Source organism: Sparus aurata, chromosome 3 (assembly GCF_900880675.1).
Source record: "Sparus aurata chromosome 3, fSpaAur1.1, whole genome shotgun sequence".
Taxonomy (NCBI): Eukaryota; Metazoa; Chordata; class Actinopteri; order Spariformes; family Sparidae; genus Sparus; species Sparus aurata.
The window spans coordinates 2137213-2163731 of record NC_044189.1 but is presented as its reverse complement, the minus strand read 5'-3'; the positions used below and the strand labels follow the sequence as shown (position 1 = coordinate 2163731).

General features: G+C 39.6%; 2 protein-coding genes across 11 annotated transcripts in view; one reads left to right on the top strand and one right to left on the bottom strand.

The window, feature by feature from the left end:
• Positions 1 to 26519, top strand: part of col14a1b (collagen, type XIV, alpha 1b) — a 292249-nt gene that overhangs the window by 114327 nt on the left and 151403 nt on the right. For all 10 annotated transcript variants that reach the window (XR_003983583.1, XM_030412518.1, XM_030412519.1 and 7 more), the window contains 4 exons: positions 5459 to 5617; positions 8216 to 8293; positions 8849 to 8935; positions 10456 to 10509. Coding sequence is in view for 9 of the 10 variants with exons in the window: in XM_030412518.1 (XP_030268378.1) it covers positions 5459 to 5617; positions 8216 to 8293; positions 8849 to 8935; positions 10456 to 10509 (378 nt within the window). In the remaining variant the exon portion in view is untranslated. The remainder of the gene's footprint in view (positions 1 to 5458; positions 5618 to 8215; positions 8294 to 8848; positions 8936 to 10455; positions 10510 to 26519) is intronic.
• LOC115579067 (CD209 antigen-like protein E) lies at positions 14879 to 19915 on the bottom strand. Its single transcript, XM_030412546.1, has 7 exons — positions 19347 to 19915; positions 18610 to 18729; positions 16676 to 16741; positions 16489 to 16551; positions 16061 to 16203; positions 15702 to 15820; positions 14879 to 15075 (listed from the first exon to the last, which is right to left on the bottom strand). The coding sequence occupies exons 1-7, from the start codon at positions 19486 to 19488 to the stop codon at positions 14937 to 14939; spliced, it is 792 nt and encodes a 263-aa protein (XP_030268406.1). The 5' UTR covers positions 19489 to 19915; the 3' UTR covers positions 14879 to 14936.

Here is a 26519-nt window from a genome sequence, read left to right as displayed (position 1 = left end):
TATTACAGCTCTGCAGTGTGAATGCAGGTCAGAGGGAATGTGAACGTGTCGATGTCTGTATGTACTCACAAACACACAAGTGAACATGGAGCTCACGATTGCAGCTGGATGTTATGATAACCTTCAACGTTTATATATTTACATCTGCAGCCACATTAATGAACATCTGAACCTTGATGTCCTAAATGTAGAAATGAATTATTAACAGTTATTATAAACAATTGTAAGAATCCCAGTTTAACATTGAAGAACAGTTGGTGCTGATGGATGATTAACAGTATACAAGAGTTTATCCTGTATGATAACAACACTTTTGCCGTCAGGGCTCGTCGACTTTGGAGCGACTTACTTGTGACTAAGCTGATGTGTGAAATAAGGAAAATAGAGTTTACACACAGGTATAAATCACCTGTGTATTAGGGCTGGGCGATAAATCGGCTAAATCCATTAATTCGAGTTTTTGGTTTAGGACGATTTAAAAAAATTAAAATCGATTTTTTATTTAACTTGCTCCGCTGCTGCTCCTCATGGGCTCCCGTAGTTCATAATAGGCTCCGCCCCCCCCCCCCCGCATTGACTTTCCACAGAAAAAACAAACACAACATGCAGCCAGCAAAGAGTTCGTTCCTAAAAAGGCACCGTCTCGTCAGTAGCTTGGTTTTGTATCGTCGGACCTCGAACAAACCACCGTCCGCTGCAAAGTTTATTTAAAGGCTGTGTAAAGGCAGCGGACCGAACCATTTATTTCAGCATCTCAAACAGACGCCTGGATCGCAGTGGGACACTTGTTGTTCACTACGAGATGTACAGACCGCGGCTGCCCACAGATACCTGCTAAAAAGCAGCGGAACCATTTAATCATTGTGTCCCGTATGAGAAGAAAGGGTCCCGGTGGACAGCTGTTACAGATGCAGTCACGTTGCATATCGCTAAAGACATGCTGCTCGTATATACAGTGGAACCGCCGGAGGTTCATCCACATGCTGAAAATGTTCGACCCCAGGTTTGTGTTACGAAGCCACAACGGGGCCTCGAGCCAGAGGACGCAGACAGGCTCGTCAAAAATGTGTAAAACAGACAGCAAGCACACACCTGATGTCCTGTACATCTACCAACATGTCATGTTTACTATGCAGATGTTTCATTTAGTTTACATATCTTCAAGGAAACAAAATACGTTTTTGTAAATAAAGGCACCTTTTGCAAAATAAAGTATTTAATGAAAGTTATGTTCACACTTTATCAATACCAATATGGAAACTGATCTGTTTTTATAATAGCAAGCAATCTGACATGTTTACAAAAGCATTTTATCAAAAAGGGACACAGTCTTTTCAACAGGATGCACTTTTATATATATTTTCAAGTGAGTTTGAAGCTGCATCGTTTACAGTGGCAGGGCGAAGTTGTCGTAAATCATAGCATTAAAATAAAAGCAATGCTTTTAATTTCTTTGTAATTTGAAGTTTGTTCTTGAGAAGAAAAAAAAATCGATTAAAATCGTAAATCGAGTTTGGTGTGAAAAAATCGGAGATTCAATTTTTAGGCCATATCGCCCAGCCCTACTGTGTATATAAAGTGTGTAAGCTGGTTTCAGGTAAACTCCAACAAGTTTCATTTTATGTCTATTAGCAGATAAAAAATAATGTTCAATTCTTACTCTGACACAACATTCACCAGAGGAGAAATCAAACTGTCACTCTGCCTCCCTCCTCTGACAGGCTGATTACAGCCATGGAAATGAAGCTCAGTATTACAGGGTGTTGAGGCTATTAACAGTCTGCATCCTGCTGTTTGTTAAACTGTGTAATTTGCAGACTATACAACCTTCTGTGGCCGCTGAAGTAAACAGAAACATGCATTTCTTGGCACAAGTACAAATAAAAAGCTGAATTTATTCTCTCTGAACACAAAGGTCTTCCAAGAGCTCCAAAAACTGCAGAATTTCATTTTTAATGCCAAGAACAAAAGAAAATGAGTTTTATTTCTGACTGTCCCAACTCAAGTCATGCATGTAGAGGATGTCACAACTGCGCTCGGAAATATGTAAAATTACAGAGCAGACGTTTTCCTTTGAGCTGTGTGTTCTGCATTTTGAATATCCACTTTGCCAGAACAAACACGCTGTATTTTAACCAGCTAATGTGCACTGCTGAGAACTGTTATTGTAGCCTATAGGACATGCAGATTTAAATAAATAAAATGAAGAAAAGGAAAATAGAGAAGCACACAGACAGCACAAGATATTCCTTCTCTAAAGACGCTGCTACTGTAGGAAGCAAGCGAGCGAATGTGTCGGTTGCTTAAACTCTTCTTAATACCCGTTGCACAAAAGGCGTGCTGACAGAGGAAGGTTAATCACTGACAGCAGCTCCGTTACAGGAGAGGAGAAGAGGGTGACGGTGTCGACGAGCCACTCAGCACAGACAGGTGGTGTTTCATCCGCCTCACGGTTCAGCTCTCGACTGTCCGCGATGGTGACAGAACTTCCTGCCTGTGTAATTACAAACAGCGGTGTCACTCACAGAGGAACTTCTAGTTTCATCTGCTCTCAGGATTTCTGCCTCTGCTGCAGGTTGTGGAGCTGTAAAAGCACTGGAAGTGAAATCAGGTTACACTTCTTCACAAACAGAGATTTTGTATTTCATTTGTTTGTTTGCTTGTTTTTATTGAAGATGAAAGTAGTTGGATCATTTTGCAGAAAGTATTTATCCGTGAAGACACAATTCAAGCCTTTCTACTGGATAATTAGATGTTTTTAAGAGCCTCCCTAAAAGAAAATGATGTTTACTTTAGACTTTTTATGAGACCTAAATGAGAACTAAGTAGTTTGGAGGGAAGAAATGTAAACCAGAAGAAACAAACTAAATAAACTCTCTATAGTTGTCTGGGGAGCTTAAACACCTTGTTTATTCAGTTGTGGAGTTAGAGTGATTAGTTGAGTATAGAGTTGTTATTATTAACTCATTATTCAAATTCTGAAACTACAAAGTTTACAGCAATTAGACATGCAAATGATATGTGTTGTATTTTAACACCTACCTGCCTTTAAAGTCCGTGTAAACCAAAATCAGCCATTTTCTTCTAAACACATTAAACAGGTCATAAATGTGTTTACTTAAAACATGTAAAAGCCATTCGGCCATTTAGAATTTAATTTTGGAGCTAGGCTCACAAACAGTTTTTCAACATTTCTGTGTTCAGGATTTAATGGGTGGGTCAGAAATCATGCAAATCATGGCCGCGTTACGTAACGCGGCCATGATTTGCATAAACCCCGCCCTGCTGCGGAAGTGGTATAAATACGTTCAGCGCATCGGCTTCAGCGGTTCACCCACTCACTCTCCAGTTTCGGATTGCATTGCTTACAATAGTTTGCAGCTAGCTAACCAGCCAACCAGTCAGCTAACCAGTCATGTCTCCTCCACATCGCTCTGCATCTTTCCTGGATGCCACAGTGTGCAGGGTGACTGCGCTGTTAGCTTATTTAAGTTTCCTTCGGATGAAACGTAAGGAAACGGGGGAGTCCATTGACGCTGGTCAACTCCGTCCCGGCTTGCATCCTCTCCTCCGCCGACGAGGAGATGTGACCGCTGCTGACCGCCGCTGACACTCTCCGTCCTGCTGACGGCGGGTCCCACCGGCATGATGTGGCCGCCCCATCCCGCTAAAGGCGGGTCCCAACGGCATGATGTGGCCGCCGCGCCGCAGCATGCCCTCCGTCCCGCTGACGGCGGGTCCCACCGGCATGATGTGGCTGCGCCGCAGCCGACCCTCTCCGTCCCGCTGACGGCGGGTCCCACCGGCGGTATGTGGAGGTAATATCAGGGCCGCATTATTGGTGAGCCGTCCCAGTGTGAACGGATAATCCGGAGGCGCGGAGCGAGGGCGTGTCGGTCTGACAGTCTGATAACTGCACAGGTCCTTCACTCAACTATATACAGAGAAATGTCCCACAAAGCAACGTTACATGACCGAACAAAAGTAACGTAGTAACTGTAACTGTCTTTAGCAACTTATATGAGGAAAACAAATACCACAGCTGTATGTGGAGAAGCGTCTGTCCTCCTGTCCGCCCCCTCCCTGTCCTCCCGACTCTTCCTCACATTTCTGCTCACAAAACAGCGTCTGTCACGCTTGTCACAAGAGTGTTTAACTCACCGAGTGTTTGATGAAAATAAATCACCGCGACCGTCAGCCCTCCTGACCGAGACTTCAGGAAACTGTCCCCCAAAAACAGCCTCCGTCCCCGCGAGTGACAGAGTCAGACAGCGTCCTGTTAACTGATGGTGATTATGTATAATTATGTAATTTAGCGCGAAAAACTTCACTCCGTCACTTTCCAGGATGTTTAGTGGGTCAGGATCTCAATCACTACACGTTATAACAGCATCTATATGATTATAAACTGTCCGCGGGTTTAGATAGACAAGGGGAACACCTGGGGAGACACCGACGTCATTAACATGACGTGTACCCCGCCGCATGGGCGTGGTTCCAGCGCCTCTAACTGACACGCCCCCAGCGTTTCACAGCAGAAAGAAGTGCTTGTTTTTCCATGATTTAGAGACCTAATTTTACATACTTAACAATTTTTTTAATCTTTCAAATTTGGCTCAGTGGTCAATGATACATGTTTCTTTGGTGTGACAAACTCATAACACAATTTTTTTGCCGCTTTACACGGACTTGAAGATATAATGTACCACCTGGAATCAAGCAGAGAACATGATTAGTTTGGTAGAGATGTTGTTCTGACACGTGCCGATATTTATTACTCTGTTTTAAAAGTCCCATTTGTAGGAAGTGTATTTTTTGAGTCTCATTTCCAAAATATCAAATAATGACACTTTGGGATTGAAGGACAAGTCGGCCACCATCCACACGTGTCGGTATTTGATGAGTTGGGACTCCAAAATCAGTTTTTCTTACAAAGAGGACCTTTTAATGTCAGACAGCTTGAGCCAGGGATGCAGATAGAAATGAGACTTCTGGCTAAATCTGAAACATTTATATCATGTTTATATTTATCAGTGTAAATTGGACTGCGAGCACTGATCAGCTGCTTCACTACTTTCAGCACCACACAGGAAGAGGGCGCTGTTCTACCACAGCAAAATAGAGCTGCAACCTTGTACAGGCTGCAAGTGTAGGAACGAGTAAAACGCTGATTCTCCTCATAGAGAACAAGTGTAGAAAATATAAAAAGAATGGCTGCACCACAGACAGACTGTCTTCATATTCCCTGTTTTGATTTGTGGGCAAATAAACTGTGATCAGGAAAAGTTAACACATTCGTACTGTTCAGCTTCTGTCCTCATTCTGATTGAAACATGGGAAAGATGATGAACTGTTCTGATGAAATATTCCAGGTGTTTATCACATGAAGCACTAAAGAAAGATTTAAAGAGGTCACTGAGTGACTGAGTGAGCATGTTGAATGTTTTCTCTCACACAGCTCCACATCGCGATCAGCAAGACGAGCGCCAAAGTGGTGATCGACTGCAAGATGGTGGCCGAGAAAAACATCAACGCAGCCGGAAACATCACCACAGACGGAGTGGAAGTCCTGGGCCGGATGGTTCGGTCCAGAGGGAACAAAGACAACTCTGCACCGGTGAGGATAGCACACACACACACACACACACACACACACACCACACACACACACACACACACACACACACACACACACACACACACACACACACAGTGTATTAACAAGATACTGATAAAAGAAAGGGCAGCAAAAATGTTCAAAGTTACCAAGTGTTACCTTTTCTTTTTTACCTCCCAGTTAAACCAGAACAGACTCTCTCTGATGGCTCGATCACACTGATACCCTCTCATGTGTTCTGTGCAACAGTAGTAACGGCATGAATAATAATTCACAGTATTTGATTTTGTGCTGTTGCAGAAGTTTCATCTATGTTCAGTTTTTCTCATCAAAGCAGAGCCATTTCCTCGAGCAGCTTTATGAATGCAAACAAATCAATTTCAAGCCGCTCTCCTCCAGAAATAGCAGAGAAGCCGACTTTGTGACTGATTGGTTTGATCTCCCTTTGAAGAGAAAACCCTTGACATTGACTCTGCGCTGCAGCTGAGGAATTCCACTTATGTGTCATATAATCCCCACTAGTGTCATTTTGAACATTTTTTCCACCGCTCACAGTTGTGTGAGAGGAAAAACTGAGCAGTTGAGTTTGTTATTTTTACAGGAGGAACAAATTACTGATCAAAGGTGAGATATGAGCCTTTAAGAGGTCGCTAACACAGCTGCTAAGTCTTTCTTTTTATTGATTTTATACATTAAAAACACATTACAAACCTCGAGTTCAGGATTCATGAGCAACATTATCATTAACTTCTCAACAGCTCGTCAATTCTTTATCTATTTTTCTTTAACTATTTTAGTTTCCTTCTTTTCCTCCATTTGTTTAATTGGCAGAGGTAGCTCTTCAGTAGGGGGTGGAAGAATCATGTAGAAATATAGACACTTTGAAGGACTCAGGATTCAGATCTGAAGACAACAAGGAGGTTGACAAAAACAGGCACATCCTGTCTCAAATAATAGACTGTGTAAAGATCAGTGGTGTGGTTGAGCTCGCTCCGTGTGGCCGTGATGAAAATGAACACTCAGAAGATCCGAGTGTTTTCAGAGGACCGATGGATTTTGTAGCATCACTAGATGCAGCAGCACAAGAACATCTGCAGAGTCCTGACTTTGTCATAAGTAATTTTAGTCATTTTTCAAGCTGAAATGCTACAAAAAACTTCATGAATGTCATTTTCTACTGCTGTTCTTCTGGTTATTGATGATTTTAAATGAAGAGTTTTTACATTTCAGACTGATGGTTTAACAAACGGGGCTCTGCAAATTCTTAAATAATAGAAAAACAATAATGTGGCAGTAATAGTTTTTTTGTCAGACAAATATTCCTGTTCCAAACAGAGTACATTTATTTTAGTTTACTTAAATAGACTGGTGTGATGCATCAGTAGGGTGCTTTGGTGCATCCTGCTGGTTATAGTGTAACAGACGAATAACTTCTACATAGATTTGAACAGTTTTCTTCCTTCTTAATAAACTTCTATGTTTTCTCACCTTGAACCAGAAATAAAGCAGAAATGAAGAGCAATCTCTCTTGAAGGACAAGCGGTTTTCTTCCACGGCCTTCAGGAGCAGCTGAATGTGCTCTTTGGTTCTTTTAATATTTTCGTAATGCAAGATGAGGTTTATAATCTCCCGCTGTGTTTTAAACCCCATGAATCACTGGGCGGCCCTGACTAATACTCTAATTTGGTACCTCAGAATTCACCACGCCTAATTAGACAAACTGAAAACACAGACACTCGCAGAGAGGTTCAAAGAACTACTGTAAACCTGAGGTAATCTGTCTTTTTAGCATTAGAGGCAGGATTATGATTAATTTGCGCAGCACTGAAATACATCAGGGCAGCGAGTGATTTGTAGCAGCTGCAGAGATCGTCAGTGATTTTATTCGTGCCATTTGAAATAAAAATAACACCAATTTAATTAAAATTCTGTTGATTCTTATCACACTTGCTTCTCTCAGGTTTTATGTACTTTCCTCCTCTGTGGTAGTGAAACATTTAGTTACTGATGTCAACAGTGTGACATGAGTACTTTGAGTGTTTGTTGTTACACAAAAAAACTGAAGGGACAATAACTCTACAAATTTCACACATTCAAGTGTGTTTCCAGGTCTTTCGGTGAGTACTACTGCAGATGTGAAAAAGAGTAGTTCAGTGTCTCCAGTGAAAGCTATGTAATCTGATAAATTGACTCCAATGATGTCACTCATCAGTTAAATTGCATTGTGGGTAATGTAGGCAGCTTGTTTTAAAAGGAAAAAGAAAAAAAGGTTATATCTGTGGTTCTCGCTGTTTTGATTTCGATCATTTGCTTTACCCTATAATGAAGTTACCCTATAATGTTGAGTCAGGTCTTCATATAAAACTGTCTCATCCTGTGTTAGCTGATTTGTTTGGAGACAGTGGACAGTTATTGATCACTGCATGAGTACAAATATGTTGACTACAACCACAAAAAGATTTTTCTGTTTATTGAAACAAACTTTTCCTCCTCCTCTCTCATTCTATGCTGCAGTTCAATTCAGTCAGTTTTTTATTTGTGTATATTTTGCTGGTTTGTGTTGTTAAAGTGTGCTGTGTGTGTTTTCCTCCTCTGCAGTTCCAGCTCCAGATCTTTGACATCGTCTGCAGCACGTCGTGGGCAAACAGAGACAAATGCTGCGAACTTCCTGGTCTGGTGAGATCAAGTTCATATTTCTCTAAACCTCTTTTTACTCCAGTTAACTCTTCTGTCTGTGCACCGAATAACAATTTAGCAGTTGAGTAATTGTTGGAAGTAATTTACTGTGTCCTGTACACTTCTATAAATCATCTGTGCATTGGGAAGTATTGTAAAAACCTTTTTAAGCATTTTTACATTATGTTTATCTTCTCTTCTATGAACCTGACAACACTGTGTCTTTATCAGTAACTTGGTAATCTATAATCTGTGGTAGGAAATGGTGGCTAAAACCAAATCAAGTTATTTTCTGTTTCCACTGAGAAAAGGTGTCAGAGAAGATAGCAACAAAATACTTTCCCTGTCAGCTTGAATATACATCATGTGGAGAATGTCAGAGAATCATGTCTTATATGAATTAACAAGTCACACTCGCACTTTGCTTCGTTTATTTTATCACTTCTCATGACATATCATTGCCGTATGTTTTCTTTTCTTTCTTTCTGACTTTTTTTTTGTTTTGTTTTGTTTTGTTTGCCTTCGTGCCTTCCTCATCATGCTGTGATCATCCAGAGGAAGGAGGCAGACTGCCCAGCCATGCCCAAAGCCTGCACCTGCACCCAGGACAGCAAAGGCCCCCCCGGCCCTGCTGGACCTCCAGTGAGCCGCACACAAATACACAGAATATATACCCACTCACAGTCAGACAAGGATGTTAATGATTTGGATCATATTGTAAATACACATAGGTAAAGTATAGATAAAGGCAGTGAACAACCGAAACACGCACAACATCACCTGCATGTCATAATCTTCATGTACTGTTTGAGTTCCTGACGTTTATTCAGTGCAATTTTTTTTTCAGTTTCCATTTTGCAGATTGAAACTTGTGTTTCTTCGCTTGTTTGTCAGCTTTGTTGGTTGTAAGATTAGCTGTCATTCTGTAAAGACACAGTGTGCACTACTGTGTGAGTCACTGTGAGGCTGATCACATTCAGTATCAACATCTGTACTGAGTGATTCCATCACCAGTGGACAGCTTTACAGTAGGCTTGTCTTCACATCTGTTAGTAACAGACGTCTTTAAGGACCACTTATGATCAGATCTCACTTACCTGCTCTCTAAGTAAATAAACATACACCAATATACCAAAAATATGTGATGGTTTTACACAAATAAAGAAATATCTTCATGTATAACATTTTCTGAATTCCTACATGGGTATAAATATCTTAGAATTTGAGAAACTCAACACCTCACAAAGTGTTATAACTTTCCGATGGGATTTTCTTCACGCGTGATGAAGAAGTAGCCTATATTATTTTCTGTTTACTGCAAATTTGGCATGTTTATCGTCATCGTCAATGTTATCGTCAATTGTCTTCTTTGATAAATTCTAGTGTGAGACAGTAAGACACACTTTAGACACAGAAGCAGACAAACTGGTACAGCGATTGCTTTTTTTTTTTTTTACAAGGAAACAAACAACTTCATGTTTTGATTTAATGCTGAATTTACAAAAAGGCAAAGATGATTTAGAATTTGTCAAAAACTGTGTTTCACAAAGTTTAGAAAAGTTTTTCCAAACTCAACAACTCAAAACATGTAGCGATCCCTGTAAGTTTGAAACCTTTTTTTCCAAGTTCAACTTAAAGTTCCAGTTACTTTATTGGTACCCAGCGGTAGATTGTGTTTGCAGTAGAGGCCTCATACACATATATGGAAAACACATAGAGGCACAATCACACATCATCCAACTTCGGACAGTGGAAATTAAAAAAAATGTTCTTAAAAGTTCTTAAAAAGTTCCTACAGGCCCAGATCATTCTCAATAGTGGATTGAACTGAACTACTAATAGTAAGAAGAAAATATACAAAATGAATCGATAAAAAGTTACAAGTTCAATGGACAGACAGTGTTAAATCCATTCAGCTTCATGTTGTGCCTTCTTCTTCTTCTTCTTCTTCTTCTTCTTCTTCTTCTTCTTTCTCAGAGGATGTAAGTTTAATAAAAATGTGGTCACATGCAGCCCAAACCAATGTGGTTTGACGGTTGCACTCAGAGCTTTCCACTTGTGATCAGGTCACTCCGGATAGATGTTGATGATATGAGCTGCCTGTGTGAACTCAATAATGTGTTGATTGTGTACCAACTCTGCGATGTGTTTGTGTCAAACAGGGAGGCCCAGGGATCAGAGGAGCCAGAGGTGATCGTGGAGAGCCAGGCCCTGTGGTAAGTTTATGCTCAATCTTTTTTTTTTTTTTTTACTTATTCTGAGAAACAGCGACAGTGTGAAAAGCCACAGCTCTAGAATAAAAACAGGTAGTGGCACATTTCTACTATCTAAATGCAGTCCATATCAAGCTGTGCCATCTTATATCTGTTAGGTAATCTGAAACCATCTTCTAGCTGCAACCTAACATATGCTGAAGTTGCCTTTAAATCCTCCTGTCACTGAGCAAAAAGCAGATACTCACTGGCACACTTACTTTCCTTGTATTTACATTGTATCTGCTTTGGCTAAGCTACAGTAGCCAGCATGTCAGAGGTTATCTTCTTTTTCTTTTTTTGTATTTTTGTATTTTTTCTGTTTTAGTTATTCAGGTAAGTTTTGCAGGAGCAGCCTGACAGACAGATGCCTGCAGTCAACTCACAGCCATACATACACACACACTAAAGCAAAACAATGCCAATAGTTAATCACACATACATGCAGGCCCTGCTGATCTATTGTGCTGTCATATAAGTTGTCATTGTTGTTATGTGTGTCTTTTTGTTGGTGTGTATGTGGTGTCCGTTGTCGTCTGAGATGTGTAATGTATTGTCAGTGAAGACAAATCTCCCTACAGGACAAATAAAATCAAAATAAAATCAAATACATACAGAGAGTCATTAATGTAATAATTCATGCACATTCTCTTTATTAGATGCAGTGATTGTTAGAAAGAGAACAGATATATATATATATATATATATATATATATATATATATATATATATATGAAATATGCATAACTACAAACAACACAACATGACACAAATTCACGAGAAAAGAGAAAACAGTCTTTTATAAAACTGATCAACAATACAGAAAACAAACATTTCAGGTGTTGCATGACAAAACAGGAAAAAAAAGACAAATAAAAATCACACATTTCAGACAAAGCACACCTAAAAACACTTGATAACATTTTATTCAGGTAAGTTTTGCAGAAGCAGCCTGACAGACAGACGGCTGTTTTCAAGTAGGTCATTGTCTTTCTGTTATACTTGTGAACTTGGCAGCTGTGTGCACTCAAAGCCATACATAAATATATACACTCAAATGCTATACACTTAAAAAAGAAATACACTTAAAAATAAAAATAATTATAATGAAATAAAAAAAAAATAAATAATAAAAAAAAATATATATATATGTATATATATATATATATATATATATATATATATATATATGCATAACTCCAAACAACACAACATGACACAGATACATTAGAAAAGAGAAAACACAATCTTGCATTAAACTGATTAACAATGAAACAAATAAGGGCTGCTGCAATATTGCGATATTCACGATAACCGTGATATTACAAAATGAAATATTGATATGGTGTTAATAAAACACATATGACAACATCGTCTATAGTTGTTCGGCCTTGTTCATCTTTTGTTTATGAGTTCATCTGGTTGCCTCCTCACTAGTTATTCAGTACTTGATACTAATTTTTATTTATATAGACTTGCCTTCCCGAACCCCACGACAGACTACATGTTAAATAAAATTTAAGATTGAATTGATCATTAGCTCTGCTTTTTTCAAAATTTTATAACATTATTATCAATAATTCAAATCCTGATAGCCCTTAAAGAGCAATACAGACGAAGTAATAAAAAAAGTAATAAAAGGCATAACATTTTTAACAATATAACAACAAAACAGAAAGAATTAATCGTTTCATCTTTTAAAAAAAACAAGCACACACAAGAATTTCACACAGACCAGAAAAGGTAGGTGCCCACTATCTTTCATAAACACCACTTTACATAAACAGTAAAGTGGTATACAGTGTAATTTCTCATGTTGTTTGTGTTTGTGTCACTGTCAGACGTGGTTTCTACTCTGCAGTATCAGATATTAGCAGCAGCTTCTGGGCGTAAAGCTGTCGAATATGTTTTTTATTCTCTTTACATCTACTGCATGTGATTCTCTTATCAAGACATTATTAAAGTTGAAAAATTAAAATTATTTTCAAAATAAAGGGCTATTTTGGGCCGAGTTTTTTTTTGCCATATGCAGGATATAATGTCAGGATTTTTCAGACTCAGTTGTTGGTGTTTTCACATTTTTTACAATCCATGAAAGATTATGAAAGAAGTTTGTTGAAATAGTATTTGTACAGATTGGTTTTAATCTACAGGCATTTGTCTATGGATGGTCTATTGAGTCACAGACTGAAATATCAGATGTAAAGTCATGACATTGTCTCAGACATCCATGTCCCCCTCAGGTACATGACAGATGCAGACTTGTAATAACCTTAATGAGTCATCTATTTAAGAGGGGGGGACCACCATCAGGCATCATGAAAATGCTTTTCCAACCTTGGATAAAAAATAAATAAATAAATCGCTAATTTTGACATTTTTAAGACTCAACGATCTGTTTATCTTACAACTAGTCTCACCTGTTAATTCTTGTTTCAGCTTCTTTAGTTCAACCTCTAACTGGCTTTTGCTTTTGCCCAAATCTTCGTATCTGCTCTGTAGCTCGTGTAACTCCTCAGCGAGATTTCTGTTTATGTCTCGTGCCTGGTCCAGGGAGATACTGAGCTGGTCTCTTTCTTTCACCAAATTTTGTTTATCCAACGTGGTTGAAATATCTGGCGAGAACAGAAACAACACAAAATGCATGTTAATAACATGAAATCACTTTGATTTAAAGTTATGGAGATATCCAGTTCCTTTCTGTTTTGAAATTAAAACAAAATAAAAAAAAAGGGCAGTTTTTCTTGCCATTGTCGCCTAATACTTGCTCATGGTGGAGGGTGGGACTGTACATTTAAGAGTAACAATCACTACAGTAATTTAAGTTAGTTCATACAACTGCTTTATCGATAATCCTGCTTCAGCAATATTAAAAGCACAATTTCGATGCTCGTTTAAATGCATCTACATGTTAGAAACTGTTTAATTGTAATAGTTAGTATACATATTAAGCTTTACTCCATTAATGCGGCACATTTTCTCCAAATTTTAAATTCGGGAAACACCATTTTGCAGCTTCTGTTTGTGCTTCTCCTCCTACCTGTGCACCAAGCAGAGACAAAGTTCATTAAAACATATTTTCATGAAGCGCATTTGAAGAACTATGACAAGTGGCACTGAATTGCGTCTCAACAAGTCTCAGTGCACAGGCACAGTCCTCCCATGAACACTTAAATGGAAAAAAAAGGATTGTTGTTCAGTATTTAATCAAACATGCACAAACGTCTTCATCTGTTTTTGTTGTTATTCTATACTTACTGACTTTATGCGGCCAAAGATCAGCCTGTCTGTGTTTCGAAGTGTCCTTATCCTCATAGATTATCACCTGGCTGTCCTCTTTTTCTGCTCCATTCTTTTTGTCTGCTTTGCTATATCTCACATTCAAACTCAAATCTGGTGTTTGAATGTCTGTAGACATCGTGAGAGGTGAATGAGACTAAAACTGTTCTACACTGTTGGGTTCTCTGTGAGTGTGGCAGCTTTTTAACAAGCGAGCATCAAGGAAGTGGCAGCAAGACAAACCACAAATACAGAAACACAATCAGCACATGTGCTTCTGCATGCCATCCTACATGTTGCCATATACACCATACAGTACGTACCATTCCAGCTTTTATTCTTTGTGGTATTTCCTGTTGAGTAAAGAGTCAGGAAGTGAATTTAACTTGATGGGATAAGAATAGAGATTGAGATTGAGATTTCCACCATTTTCTCTGCATAATCAGACATTCATAAATGTAACAGCGAACTGTCAATGCAATGGCATGATATTCATGTCATAACACAACCAGATCTTATTAAAAAATACCATGAGCCAATCAGCCCCCTGACACTATGCATGTGATGCATGTGATGTCCTTTATTTCATCCCTGATCAGAGAAACCACTGAACCATCTCTGTGGAGCAGTGTGAATGGCAGGCCAAGAAGAAAACTTGAGAACATTTGATAATATATACTATTACAAAAAAATGTTGTATTATAGGCAGTTTGCCCAAGTATGGCTGTTACAACTAAACCTAAAATGTAAGTTTTTTCTCTTGTGGCTCTTCATGGCATTTCCACTTGTAGGTGCACTACCACCACCCTCAGGAATGGAGTACTCCTGGATTTTATCCAGATAAAAGACACTTGAAATCAATTGGACAGGGGCACAAACACGGGCTGAAGAGGCATAACATAAACCTTCAAGCATGTTTCTCTCTCCTGTAGAAGCTTCACACTGAACATCAGCAGCTGCTGTATCAAAGAGGACTCAGACACAACTTGGCATTATTTTTACATATTGAACGCAGACAGATGGAACTGAATACAAACTTATGAATCAACTAAAGCAAAGTAAAGACAAGGTTTTATTGTTATAGTTATAGCCAACAATACACACTTCTGCCATCATAGAATGGAAGAAACACATTTCTCACAGATATAGTGCTTCATATTTCCATAATAGCTTTGTATCCATTGTCCTTGTTGATTACAGGATGCTGCATAGTGGTCTGATGAAGCACGTTGTAGTCCTGGTGCCTGGACGCTGTTGCACAAAGACAATATTTATCTTTTAAACAGGGCCGAAACTTCCGCTTATTTTCAATTTGAAATAAGTTATTGAATTTTTCCTGAAATATTATGTTTTCTAATTATTGATAATTTTAAAAAACTCATTTAATGTATGTAGTAATCCTGTTTTTCTGTTTTCAGTAATTCTTGTGATAAGCACTGCAGGAATAAATCCCCCAAAAGAAAGAGATTATGGATCCACTGATTTGAAACACAAAGATGGTTTCCCAACCAGTAGTACAGGGGTATTCAATTAAAATTCAGATAGGTCCAGTTAGAGAAAATGTCCACAAGCAAAGGTCTGAAACATTGTAATTTTATTAATTCCCACTCCCCACTCCCAATGGTCTTTCCATCTGTCACTCGCTTTTAACCTCTTTCATATGTCTGTATTCAGAGTTGCAATTGCGGTCCTCCTGTTAGTGACCTATGCTGTAGTATATACAGTACAATAACTGTAGTGCTGGTTGATGAAGCAGCTCGACACCTCCTCACAAACAGACATTTGTAAAAACTTTCAGTTTGAGAACACACTTATTTTAAAGATGAGCAGTTGCTTTGATGGGAATGTGATAGAAATAGAAACTTTAAATGTCTCACGTTTCTGTCAGCGGTGATCCGTCCACCCACTTCCATTTATAACTGCTTCTTCCTGTTGACTCTGTCTTTAGACCAATCCAGGACTCTTCATTCATGTTGTTCAGGTCACTGACAAAATTCTGGTATTCAACAAGAAACAAAAATGATTTCTCTGTTCATCATTCATTTTTTCCATTGTAATAAAGGAACGTTGTTAAATATGAATAATTATTCAAATGTTTCATTGCAAACAAAACTATAAAACCAAACTTTAAAATACACACAGTCTGAAATGTGAAAATAATATTGACAGGAGAACAGGTCCAGATGACAGAGTCACAACAGGTTGAGTTAGAGGCTCTTTACTAACACACACTCACATTTTCATCTTTGTTGTTTATGACCACCAGATCTGCTCCTTTGTTCTGACAGTCAGTTCTGCTCTCATACCACGTTCTCTTCTCATTGGATCTAAAGTAACCGCTGCATCCAAATCTCGTCCATCCGCCAGGACAACTCATCCCTTAATGTCAAACATGTGTTTTAAAGATAGATTTCATGTCATTCTCTGTGAAATTGACTTCTCATTTTCTCTATTTAGTTTAAGATGTTTCTTGATCACCACTTTCCCTATTCAGACTGTTTACTCTGTATTTTCACTCAGGATTTAATATCTCATTTGTGACTGTCTGAAATGTCCAAATAGCAAAAAATGTCAACAACATAAAACAGTTTTAATTAAAAGTTGAAGCACAGTAAAGTTATATCATGTAATCGACATTACAGTTGCCCATTTTAAATTTCTCACCTTGAATTCTGTCCTTCAGCTTCTTTACCTCATCCTGTAACCGACTGTTGTTAACTGTAATATCTTGAGAAACAAGACAGTAGATAAACAGTAAGATAACACACATGTCTATGAGCTTAATGTAAAATTGGATCCTGTATATTTGTTATTTCTTGTATTCTGGTAGTTGTTTTGAGACTTTCTTTACCTGAAACCATTTCCTGGAGTTGGGTGTAGCTATCACTCAGTTTGTCGTATCTGGTCTTCAGCTGGCCTTTTTCCAAAGTGACCAAAATATTAGGTGAGAACCAGAACAAAGTAAGAAACAGAAACAAATCATCGTGCTTTATCCTAAAGACCATATACCTTACTTACTGTGCATAATGAAATATCAGTCTCCCTATTCCAAAGGAGAATTTAGTTATTTTGTGTACTTATCATTTAACCTTTCTTGTTCAGTATTGGGAGGTGTCATAACAAGTGGATTATGAATTTTCAAGTTTGAACAAAAACCAGAGTAGATCAACAACATCAAGTTATTGTGTCAAATGATGTTAAAAGAGTATATTCTGAAAAAATATTTTTAGGTATGTGGTATATTTTGCTGTTAAAGGACAGATTTGGACTCACATGTCATGTGGACATTGAAATTAACATGTCCTTCTCTCAGAACTGCTTTTGATCCTTCCAGAGAAACACAGTCTTCTTCAGCCAAAGATGAGGCTTCATTAGTTACTCAAATTAAATGGGTTTGTGTTTTTAGTACAGTGAACCCTCTTTTTGTTTCCATTGAAAACGTTTCCTTCATAATAAATATACAACCTCTGGGGACACTTTCAAAATAAAGGCACCATAACTATTTGGGGAGATTAAGGAAGAGGGCATGGTTTCGGCTTGAAAAGTTCTAATTCCTTTAAAGAGTCACCATTGGCTTTTAGCTTTACACTAGATTAAAACTTTGGTCTTCTGGGTGAATTTCAGACCCATCCAAACCCCAGCCTCCTCCCTAAACAGACTTTCTAGCACTTTATATAAGTTCATCTGTGGCTATCGCCGCCTGCTGGTTCTGCACCTTCATATATGCTGGTTCCAAACTCAACTAGATAAGGCAAACAGGGTTCTCGCTGCTGCCCTCTAGTGGACCTTTTGGTCTATTACATGCTTTAGTGTGGGACTATCCTGGCTGGGAGACAGAACAGCATTAAACCAACATGCTATACAGGATCAGGATCCACACTTGTTTTTTATAACTCAGATGACTAAAGAATCATAATAGCTGCAGACAAATATTTAAAGCCCCCCTTCAGTCATACATAGATTTTCTTGAAAAAGAAATTGGCAGTTTTAGTCACCACAAAAAAACCTGAAATGTCAGTAGATCTCTTGAAGTGTTGACACCACTAAAATGGTTGTAAATGTCACCAGCTGTCCTTTAGAAATATCCAGTGGTGTGTTGTGAATGTGATCTGACACATTTGATAAAAATGTCAACCTTGGACGTTACTGTAGTTTTGAAAAACTATGTTAACTGCTAACATAATATCCTGGAAACTGTGCTGAGAGTTTGACTGGAGAAAGATGTTTTAACATTAACTCCCCAAAGTTGACATTTTCTGAGCTCATTAAAATTCTGATGTTAAGAGGCGGGCCTTGGACCATGATCTGTGACATCACAACTGATTTGGAGCCATGATCCAATAGACAGAATCCACTAGTGTGATGTGAAAACTTTATAGTGAAATAGGAGACATCTTGTGTCCAGCGAGAACATTTTAGTAATACCATGTATTTGCATAGATCACAGATTCAGGATATTTTGATGAGAAAGAAGGTGTAAATTAAATGTGTAAGGAGGTTTAGATATAGAACGTTTTCCATCAAAAGAAGTCAGACTACTGTGGGGTGTTTTATATACTTTACAAAACGTGTGGAGGGTATTCAATGCATTTTTACACAGAACAAAGACTTTTCCATATATTGGAATTGCGTTATTACTTAATTTGCTTTGCAGGCAGTACAGACAGGAGGAGTACTCATAGTGACAAATAACTTAATGATAATATAATCAAAATGGTTCATAGACATGCAGGAATTGTACCAGGTTTTCTAAATGCATTTGTTGTGGGATGTATTTTATCTTACAATATCTGGATAGGACGATGATTGCAGTCAGCATCAGGAAACACAGCACTCCAAGACAGAATACAGCAGAACCGAACTGCCTTCTTTGGACGGCTGGAGGTTGTTTGTCATTCTGGGGTCCTAAAGTAACAAAAAAAAAAAGAGTGCGTCATTCCCCTCTGCTACGAAGATATTTTACTGTGTAGATTCATTTTTGTGATCTGTGGTGACATCTGTGCACAACTGTGAACAAGTTGTTTTAAAAGTCTTAACATTAGATAGATTTTGAAATATATAATTTAAACACTGTTGTATGGACCAAAGTATGACCTCATCTTAAATGTTTGATTATGATGGATCATCACAACTGAACTTCAACAGAAAGTGTGTTACAGCTGTGTGTCACCTCTTCAGCCTCTCTCACCTTTGACTCTGTACTAATAATAGTATTCAACAGATCTTGTCATGCAGCACTTCGCTTCTTCCTGTCGTGTCATTTCCCTTACATTTACATTACCTGTTGTACGTTTTCGAGCACATCATAATCTGAGGAACTACTGGATGGAAATATACATGAAACACAGGGGCTCATACAGTGTATGTAGGTCTATAGAAAGAACCATATATGCTGATGGGTTTGGAAAGTGTAACAATCTAAACTGAGAGTAAACTTAGAGTTTACACGATTTAAAGGGTACACCCGCCATCAAACGACACAAGCATTATTTAACATTGATTTGTCATTGTTTCTTACTTACCTCCATCATGTGACTGAAAATGATGGTTTCCAGTATTGTCTGTACTCTCTTGGATATCCACCTCATTTTCCTGCCGCTCCTCCTTTCTGGTGTATCTGACCTTCTTGGATAAATCCGGTTTGGCAGAAATATCTGTTGACATCTTTAGAGGACTGAAACTGTTAAAGAGTAGCTGCACTTCACTTACTTTTACTGCACTTTGCTGATCTGTTACTATGATGCTGTACGTGTATAATAAACACCACTAACTATGGTAGATAAACACAATAACGTAGATCACTGTACTGATGCTGCTGGCAGTGTTTCTTGGTCCAGCGTCCGTCTGGTCTCAGTCAAAAACATTCAGGAAGTAACAACATGCAGAGAATCACCCACCCTTTCGTTCACTTGAGTTTTTATGAAAATATTGTGGATTTTATAACAGCTCGACGACAGAACTGTCTTATCTTTAGATAACATTTAGATAAACTATGAATACACACAAAATTATTCTATTGTTTCTTTGTTTAAACAATAGAGTCGATAGATCTGCTTCCACTTTCACACATTGGTTGACAGCTTCACGCCCACACAGCTGCCCACCAACCCACACACACACACACACACACACACACACACACACACACACACACACACACACGCGCACACACACACACACACACACACAGTCTCACTCTTTCACTGTTTTTTGTCCAAAGCAGGAAATGTTGCTTTCTTGGTTATTTTTTTTTTCAAGTGTTGGCTTATAAAGAAAGTAAAACAGTTTAATGAAGTGAAGATTTTACAATCAGTCAATTAACGTAGACGTTGGAATGCAGTATTACATCATCTATCAATCAACCATTTAACAATAGAAACTTGCACTGCTGTCAGGCAGATTGCACTTCCCCTTTTCTTTGAAGCTATTGCGAGCACACACAGAAACGTCTCTCTTGTTCAGGCAGCCAATCATATGTCAGATCAGGCCGGACACTTGGTTTTTATGGCTCAGACTTCTGAAGAATCATAATGGCTTCAGACAATTATGATTCTTCCCCCCCCCCCCCCCCTCCCTCAGTCAAACTGTGATTTTCTTCTTGTTCTTTAAACAGCTGTCACTGTTAGCAGTGTTTTTTGGTCGACGTCTGTCTGGTGTCAGTCGAAAACATTCAGGAAGTAACAACATACAGAGAATCTCACATATCCTCCCTTTCATTCACTTGACTCTTTATGAAAACATTGTGGACTTTATAACAGCTAGATTACAGAACTGTCTTATCTTTAGATTTATGATAAAATTTAGATAAACTAGAAATAAACACAAAATAATTCTATTGTTTCTTTTTTCAAACAGCAGGGTATTTTGATTTATCTGCTTACACTTTCACCTGCCCACCAACCCACAAACACACACGCATATACTCTCTACTTGCTCTCTGTCACATCTGTTGCAGCTGGTGGTGGCCTTGTTACAACCAAACCGATCACTAGAGTTTGAGTCACAACACTGGATATTTTTAAGGACACCAGAGATATTTCCATCTGCTCTTCTGGAGACAGAAGGTGTTTATTAAGGAGAGCTTTGGACATTTCTAGTGTTTTTTGTCCCTATATTTTAATTTATTAAGAGAGAAATGCATAATTCAACCTAAGCAAACATGAAGTTGCAGCATAAAGAAACATTCAGTTTTAACTGATATGTTGTTTTGCAGAAACGCGAAAGAAATGCTCACCTAACAGTGTATGGATTGTATAGGATTATGCAGATAGGATTACTACACAGAATGAGACAAGAAACAGCCTGTGCTGACTGGCTTTAGTGTTGGTCCTAAAATGTCGCTTGGACAAAACTCTGATTACAGGAAGAAAGTGATACGATGATGCTAAAGATCAATATGCACCTATTGTGTTATCTAACTGAAAGAAGCCTAAAACATGATGTAACCCAGTAAGAACAACACTTACTTGACTACTGTACTCAGATTCAATTCAAAGAGCGAGGGATGAGTTAGTGTAAATGTAAACACAAGGATGTTTATTTTCACAAGCAACAAAAAGTAGAATCACACCTCAGATTCAATTCTCCACTAAACAAAAAAACAAAACTGAAAGTTGCCCTTGACAGCGTATTGCTGTCCGATATCAATGTCCATCAAAGTCTGGTCCAAAAGTTCAGTTTGTATTCGGGTTCGTCCAAGTGTCTCAATGTGTATGTGCTACCCGGGTAGTGTGTGTGTTTGTATGATTGCTGCGCAGCTTTAGATCTTATCTGCTCCAGGAATGGATCTTCAGGAAGATGATGAAGATGGAGGAATCCAGATCCCCTCTAACCTTGCCTCGCACCAGACAGAAGTCCTGGTTGGAATCGATGCTGTCCCACAGTGTAGATCCAGCAACAAAAAAACCAATCTGCCATAGCAGAAATTAAAAATAATTATCAATCACCAATTACTGTACAGTATCGTATCTCTCTTATTCTCTTTAACTCAAGTGCAACTTATAATACTGACCACAAAAGGAATGATAAACTTCATCCTGAGACATCAAACCTTAGACATCATGTTTTTATCCCTTTTTAACAGTATTGTTAAATCATGTACACCATTTATTCTTTATCATCTTTTTTTCACTTACCAAATCATGTATTTCTTATTCACATCTACTATTATGCATTTTTCTTACCATCTAAACATGAACTAACGCATATTATTACCAAGAAGACCTTTACGTGTACAAATCATGAACATTAGCACTCATCTAGCACGTTGTTAACTTTCCAACCTTAAACATGGCGCCTGAGAATGACACAGTAAAAATCACGGTTCCTCATTCGAAATAAATGCATTTCCAAAACACAAAACTCAGCTTATACACTCATTTCAACATCTCCATAACATTAACAGTTGACCCCGATTGGTTTTTGATAATAAGAAAGGTTCAACATAGCTTAATCATAACTGAACTGAACAAATAATGTGTCCGCTAGCAACGTAGCATGCTAAGCTAGTACACTCACCGGAGTCCTCAATCGTATAAAACAAAATACAGCAAATCCTCCGGTCGCAGTGATCAGAACCCTCCGTCAACGACTTCGGACACGTACAAAATCATAAACATCAGTATAAGGTAGTATTCCTTGCATAACTTGTCATCAACTTCACTCGTGACTGTATCGCGGTCTCGTTAACATCAGGCCTAGGTGAGGTCGGTCAATCCCAGCATGCAATGCTCGCATCTTCTGAATTCACTCAGTTTTACATACATAAAGCGCCCTCTAGCGGCTATTTTACACAACTGCAGTCAACTTAAAATACAGTTTTCCTCACAAACCCAAATATTAAAATGAAAATGAATTACTATAAAGCCAAACAAATAAATAATAGTCTGTAAACCCAAAGTGGTATTTTCATAGGGGTTACATCCACCCGCCCTTAATTGGCATGCGTCTCTGCATGTCAACTCATACTTAAACATCAAAAACTCGGCTTGTGTAAGGGGAAGGTGAAGGGCTTGGTACTTTGGGCAGATCAAGAGCTTCTGTGAAAACTTGGTCGAGGCTGTGAAGTATAGAGTGCATGACCAAAGTCAAAGGGTTCCCAAGAGACTTGTATGCCAATCTGTCAGGCTCTCTTCTAGCTCTGGTTGGCCATCGGGCCTCTGGTTCTGTTTCGTCCTGGACAGAACTGGTATCAGTCAGTCCAATCTCCTCTCCAACATTGTCTCTTTCGTTCTCCTCTCTCATTGCTCTCTGATTCTGATTTTGCAGTTCTGCATTGTCAATTCCGGGTCCTTTGTTGACCGGTTCATTGGGTACTGTCAGATCCTCTTCAAGAGGCACCGTAGCAGATTGTTCTATTTCTTCCACAGGTAAATTTGTCTCATCTCCAGGTAAGGGGTCAGCAGGTAAGTTATTATCCTCTTCTGCTTCCACGCTAGGAACCTGAAATGTGTTTGAGTGTTCCTCTCTCACCACCTGGGGGGGATGAAATTCTTCAGCAGTCGGGTTAAGATCTGACCCTACTGGATTCACATCCAGCTGCAAAGGAGGCTTGGTCTTGGTTCTGGGAATGTCATATACAACAGTGAATGATGGGTAAGTAGCCTTATCTTGATTTACTAATGGATAGTCCAGTTCCTCCTCTTCGTCACTATCAAGTCGGCTTCCTGCCCCCTTGGCTTCCGGTGCAGGATTCTGTGTGGGTTTGGCAGTTGTCTCTTCCCAGCCATCCAGACCGATTTTATCTGCTTCAACTGAGTTTGAAGGTGCAAGAAACCCACAAGGTAGGAGAAGGTCTCGATGTAGGGTTCTCTCAGGTCCTTCAGATGTGAGCGGAGCCACTACATACACTGGGGAATCACTAATGTGTCTGACAACCTTGTAGACCGTTTGACTCCACTTGTCTGCAATCTTGTGTTTTCCTCGTATCCCCACATTTTTCACAAGGACTCTGTCTCCAGCTTGTAGAATGGATTCTCTGACCTTCAAGTCGTACCTCTGTTTGTTGCGTAGAGCCATCTTATCACTGTGCTCTACAGCCAGTCTGTAACTCTCCTCCAGGGTTTCTCTGAGCCTTTTCACATACTCGCTATGAGTGACTTTCCTCAGCCCTTCAGGATGTAATCCAAATGCCACGTCAATAGGCAGGTTCGGCTGTCTTCCATACATTAGTTGGTAAGGAGAAAATCCTGTAGTGTCGTTTTTCGTGCAATTATAGGCGTGGACTAATGGCTGCACATAGTCTCTCCACTTCACTTTATCCACTTCTTCGAGGGTTCCAAGCATTGCCAGCAAGGTCCGGTTGAAACGCTCTACTGGATTACCCCGTGGGTGGTAAGGGGTTGTTCTTGATTTCTTTATCCCCAAAAACTCACAGAGATTTTTGATGACGGCAGACTCAAAGTTGCGGCCTTGATCGCTATGTAAGCGTTCAGGCATGCCATAGTGTACAAAGAAGTTGTTCCATAAAGCTTTGGCCACTGTTTTCTCCTTTTGATCAGGGGTAGGAACTGCAACAGCGTACTTTGTGAAGTGGTCAGTTATCACAAGTATGTTTTTTGTGCCACGGCCGTCTGGCTCCAAGGAGAGATAGTCCATGCACACCAACTCAAGTGGCCGGCTGGTCTTGATGTTAACAAGAGGGGCTGTTTTCTCTGCTCTTGCCTTGCGTCGAAGGCACCTTTCACATTTTCTGATTTTCTCTTCAACCTCAAAACACATCCTTGGCCAATAGAACCGTGCACGCACCAGATCTACTGTCCTCTCATACCCCAAATGACCAACATCATCATGGAGATTCATCAGTGCCATTTGTCTGTATTTCTTCGGGAGAACAAGCTGGAAATCAGGCTGATTCTCGATCTTGCACTTTCTATACAGAACTTCGTCACTCAATATCAGCTGGTCTTGAACTCTGAGCAGTAGCTGCACTTCCCTTTCCTCTTTCTGCCGGAGACGGTAAGTGAGGTGTTTACCCGCCCTGACGATGTCTATTACTCTGTTGATTGTCGGATCATTTCTCTGCTCCATAGCCCAATCTTGCTGAGACATCCTGGGAAGTGTGGTGGATCCAGGAAGCAAGTTGGCTTGAGCATATTCAGGGCAGATGGCTCGCTCATCCATTGCCAGACACTCCACAATGACAGGTGAGTGACCATTTTCTTCCTCTGTTTCAGTGAGTTTGTCCAGCTGATGTCTCTCACAGACGGCTCTGACGGCCTCCTGTGGGAAATTGTCCTCATTTCCCTCCTTCACAAACTTTGACATGAACTGTCGCACTCGCTCATCCTCAACTGCTGCACTGTCATCAACTTCTGCAGGGGCATGTGGACGTCTTGATAGCCCATCTGCGTCCTGGTTCTTTTTGCCAGCCCTGTATCTGATGCTGAAGTTGAAGTTGGAAAGGTCGGCAAGCCAACGATGACCACAGGCGTCCAGTTTTGCAGAGGTCAAAACGTAAGTCAAGGGGTTATTGTCAGTCAACACATTGAACTCTACTCCATAGAGGTAATCTGCAAACTTATCCGTGATTGCCCACTTGAGGCTGAGGAACTCAAGCTTGTGCGTGGGGTACCTGCGTTCACTGTTGGATAACCCTCGACTGGCATATGCAATAACCTTCATTTGACCATCTTGTTCTTGGTACAGCGCGGCTCCAAGTCCATGCAAGCTAGCATCTGTGTGGAGTATGTATGGCTTCTTGGAGTCGGCGAATCCCAGTACGGGTGCTGTTGTTAATCGCTCAATGAGGGTTTTGAATGCCTCCTCACACGAAGATGTCCATTTGTCATTAAATGGTTTCTTTACGTCAACATTAGAGAATGACCTTTGCCCTTTTGAAGGGTTGTCATGTTTCCTTTTCTTTGCAGGGACGTATCCAGCCGTCAGATCATTTAGAGGCTTTGAAATCTTGGAGTAGTCTCTGACAAACCTCCGATAATATCCTGTGAAGCCGAGGAACGACTTCAACTCAGATATGTTGTTTGGGCGGGGCCATGAGGTGAGTGATGCGATCTTATTAGGGTCTGTCTCCACACCATTTTCTGACACTATGTGACCTAAGTATCTCACAGACTTCCTGAAGAAATGACATTTCTCCGATGACAATTTGAGACCGAACTCTCTCAGTCGGTTCAGCACCCTCAAAAGCCGCTCTTCATGTTCTTCCAGGGTATTGGAGAACACAATAAGATCGTCCAGGAATACCAGCACTTCTCTGTGATTTAGGGAGCCCATACACTTTTCCATAACTCGCTGGAAGGTGCTTGGAGCATTGGTTACTCCCTGCGGCATCCTATTGAACTCCCAAAAACCCATCGGTGTGACAAAGGCAGTCTTATGTTTATCCTCTTCCTCCATTTCCACTTGATAATAACCCGACTTTAAATCCATGACAGAAAACCACTTTGCTCCTGTCAGAGCTGCAAACGCCTCTTCGATGTGTGGCAAAGCATAAGCATCTTTGATTGTTTGGTTGTTTAGTTTTCTGTAATCCACACATAGGCGGATTTGTCCATTTTTCTTTTTCACAACGACAATTGGCGAAGCAAATGGGCTCTCTGACTCCCTTATGACGTTTGCGTCATACAGCTCTTTCAGATGGAGACGAACTGCCTCGTAATCAGATGGATGGATGGGCCTTGCCCTTTGTTTGAAAGGCGTCGGGTCAGAAAGGCGGATCTTGTGCTTTACAGCTG

Excerpts from the sequence above, each read along its gene's own strand:
- LOC115579067 (XM_030412546.1), bottom strand. The coding sequence starts at position 19,488 with ATGTCAACAGATATTTCTGCCAAACCGGATTTATCCAAGAAGGTCAGA. Across the intron at positions 18,730-19,346 it reads TTTTCAGTCACATGATGGAG|GACCCCAGAATGACAAACAA; the intron begins GTAAGTAAGAAA and ends TTGTTACTTTAG. Across the intron at positions 16,552-16,675 it reads ACTCCAGGAAATGGTTTCAG|ATATTACAGTTAACAACAGT; the intron begins GTAAAGAAAGTC and ends TTGTTTCTCAAG.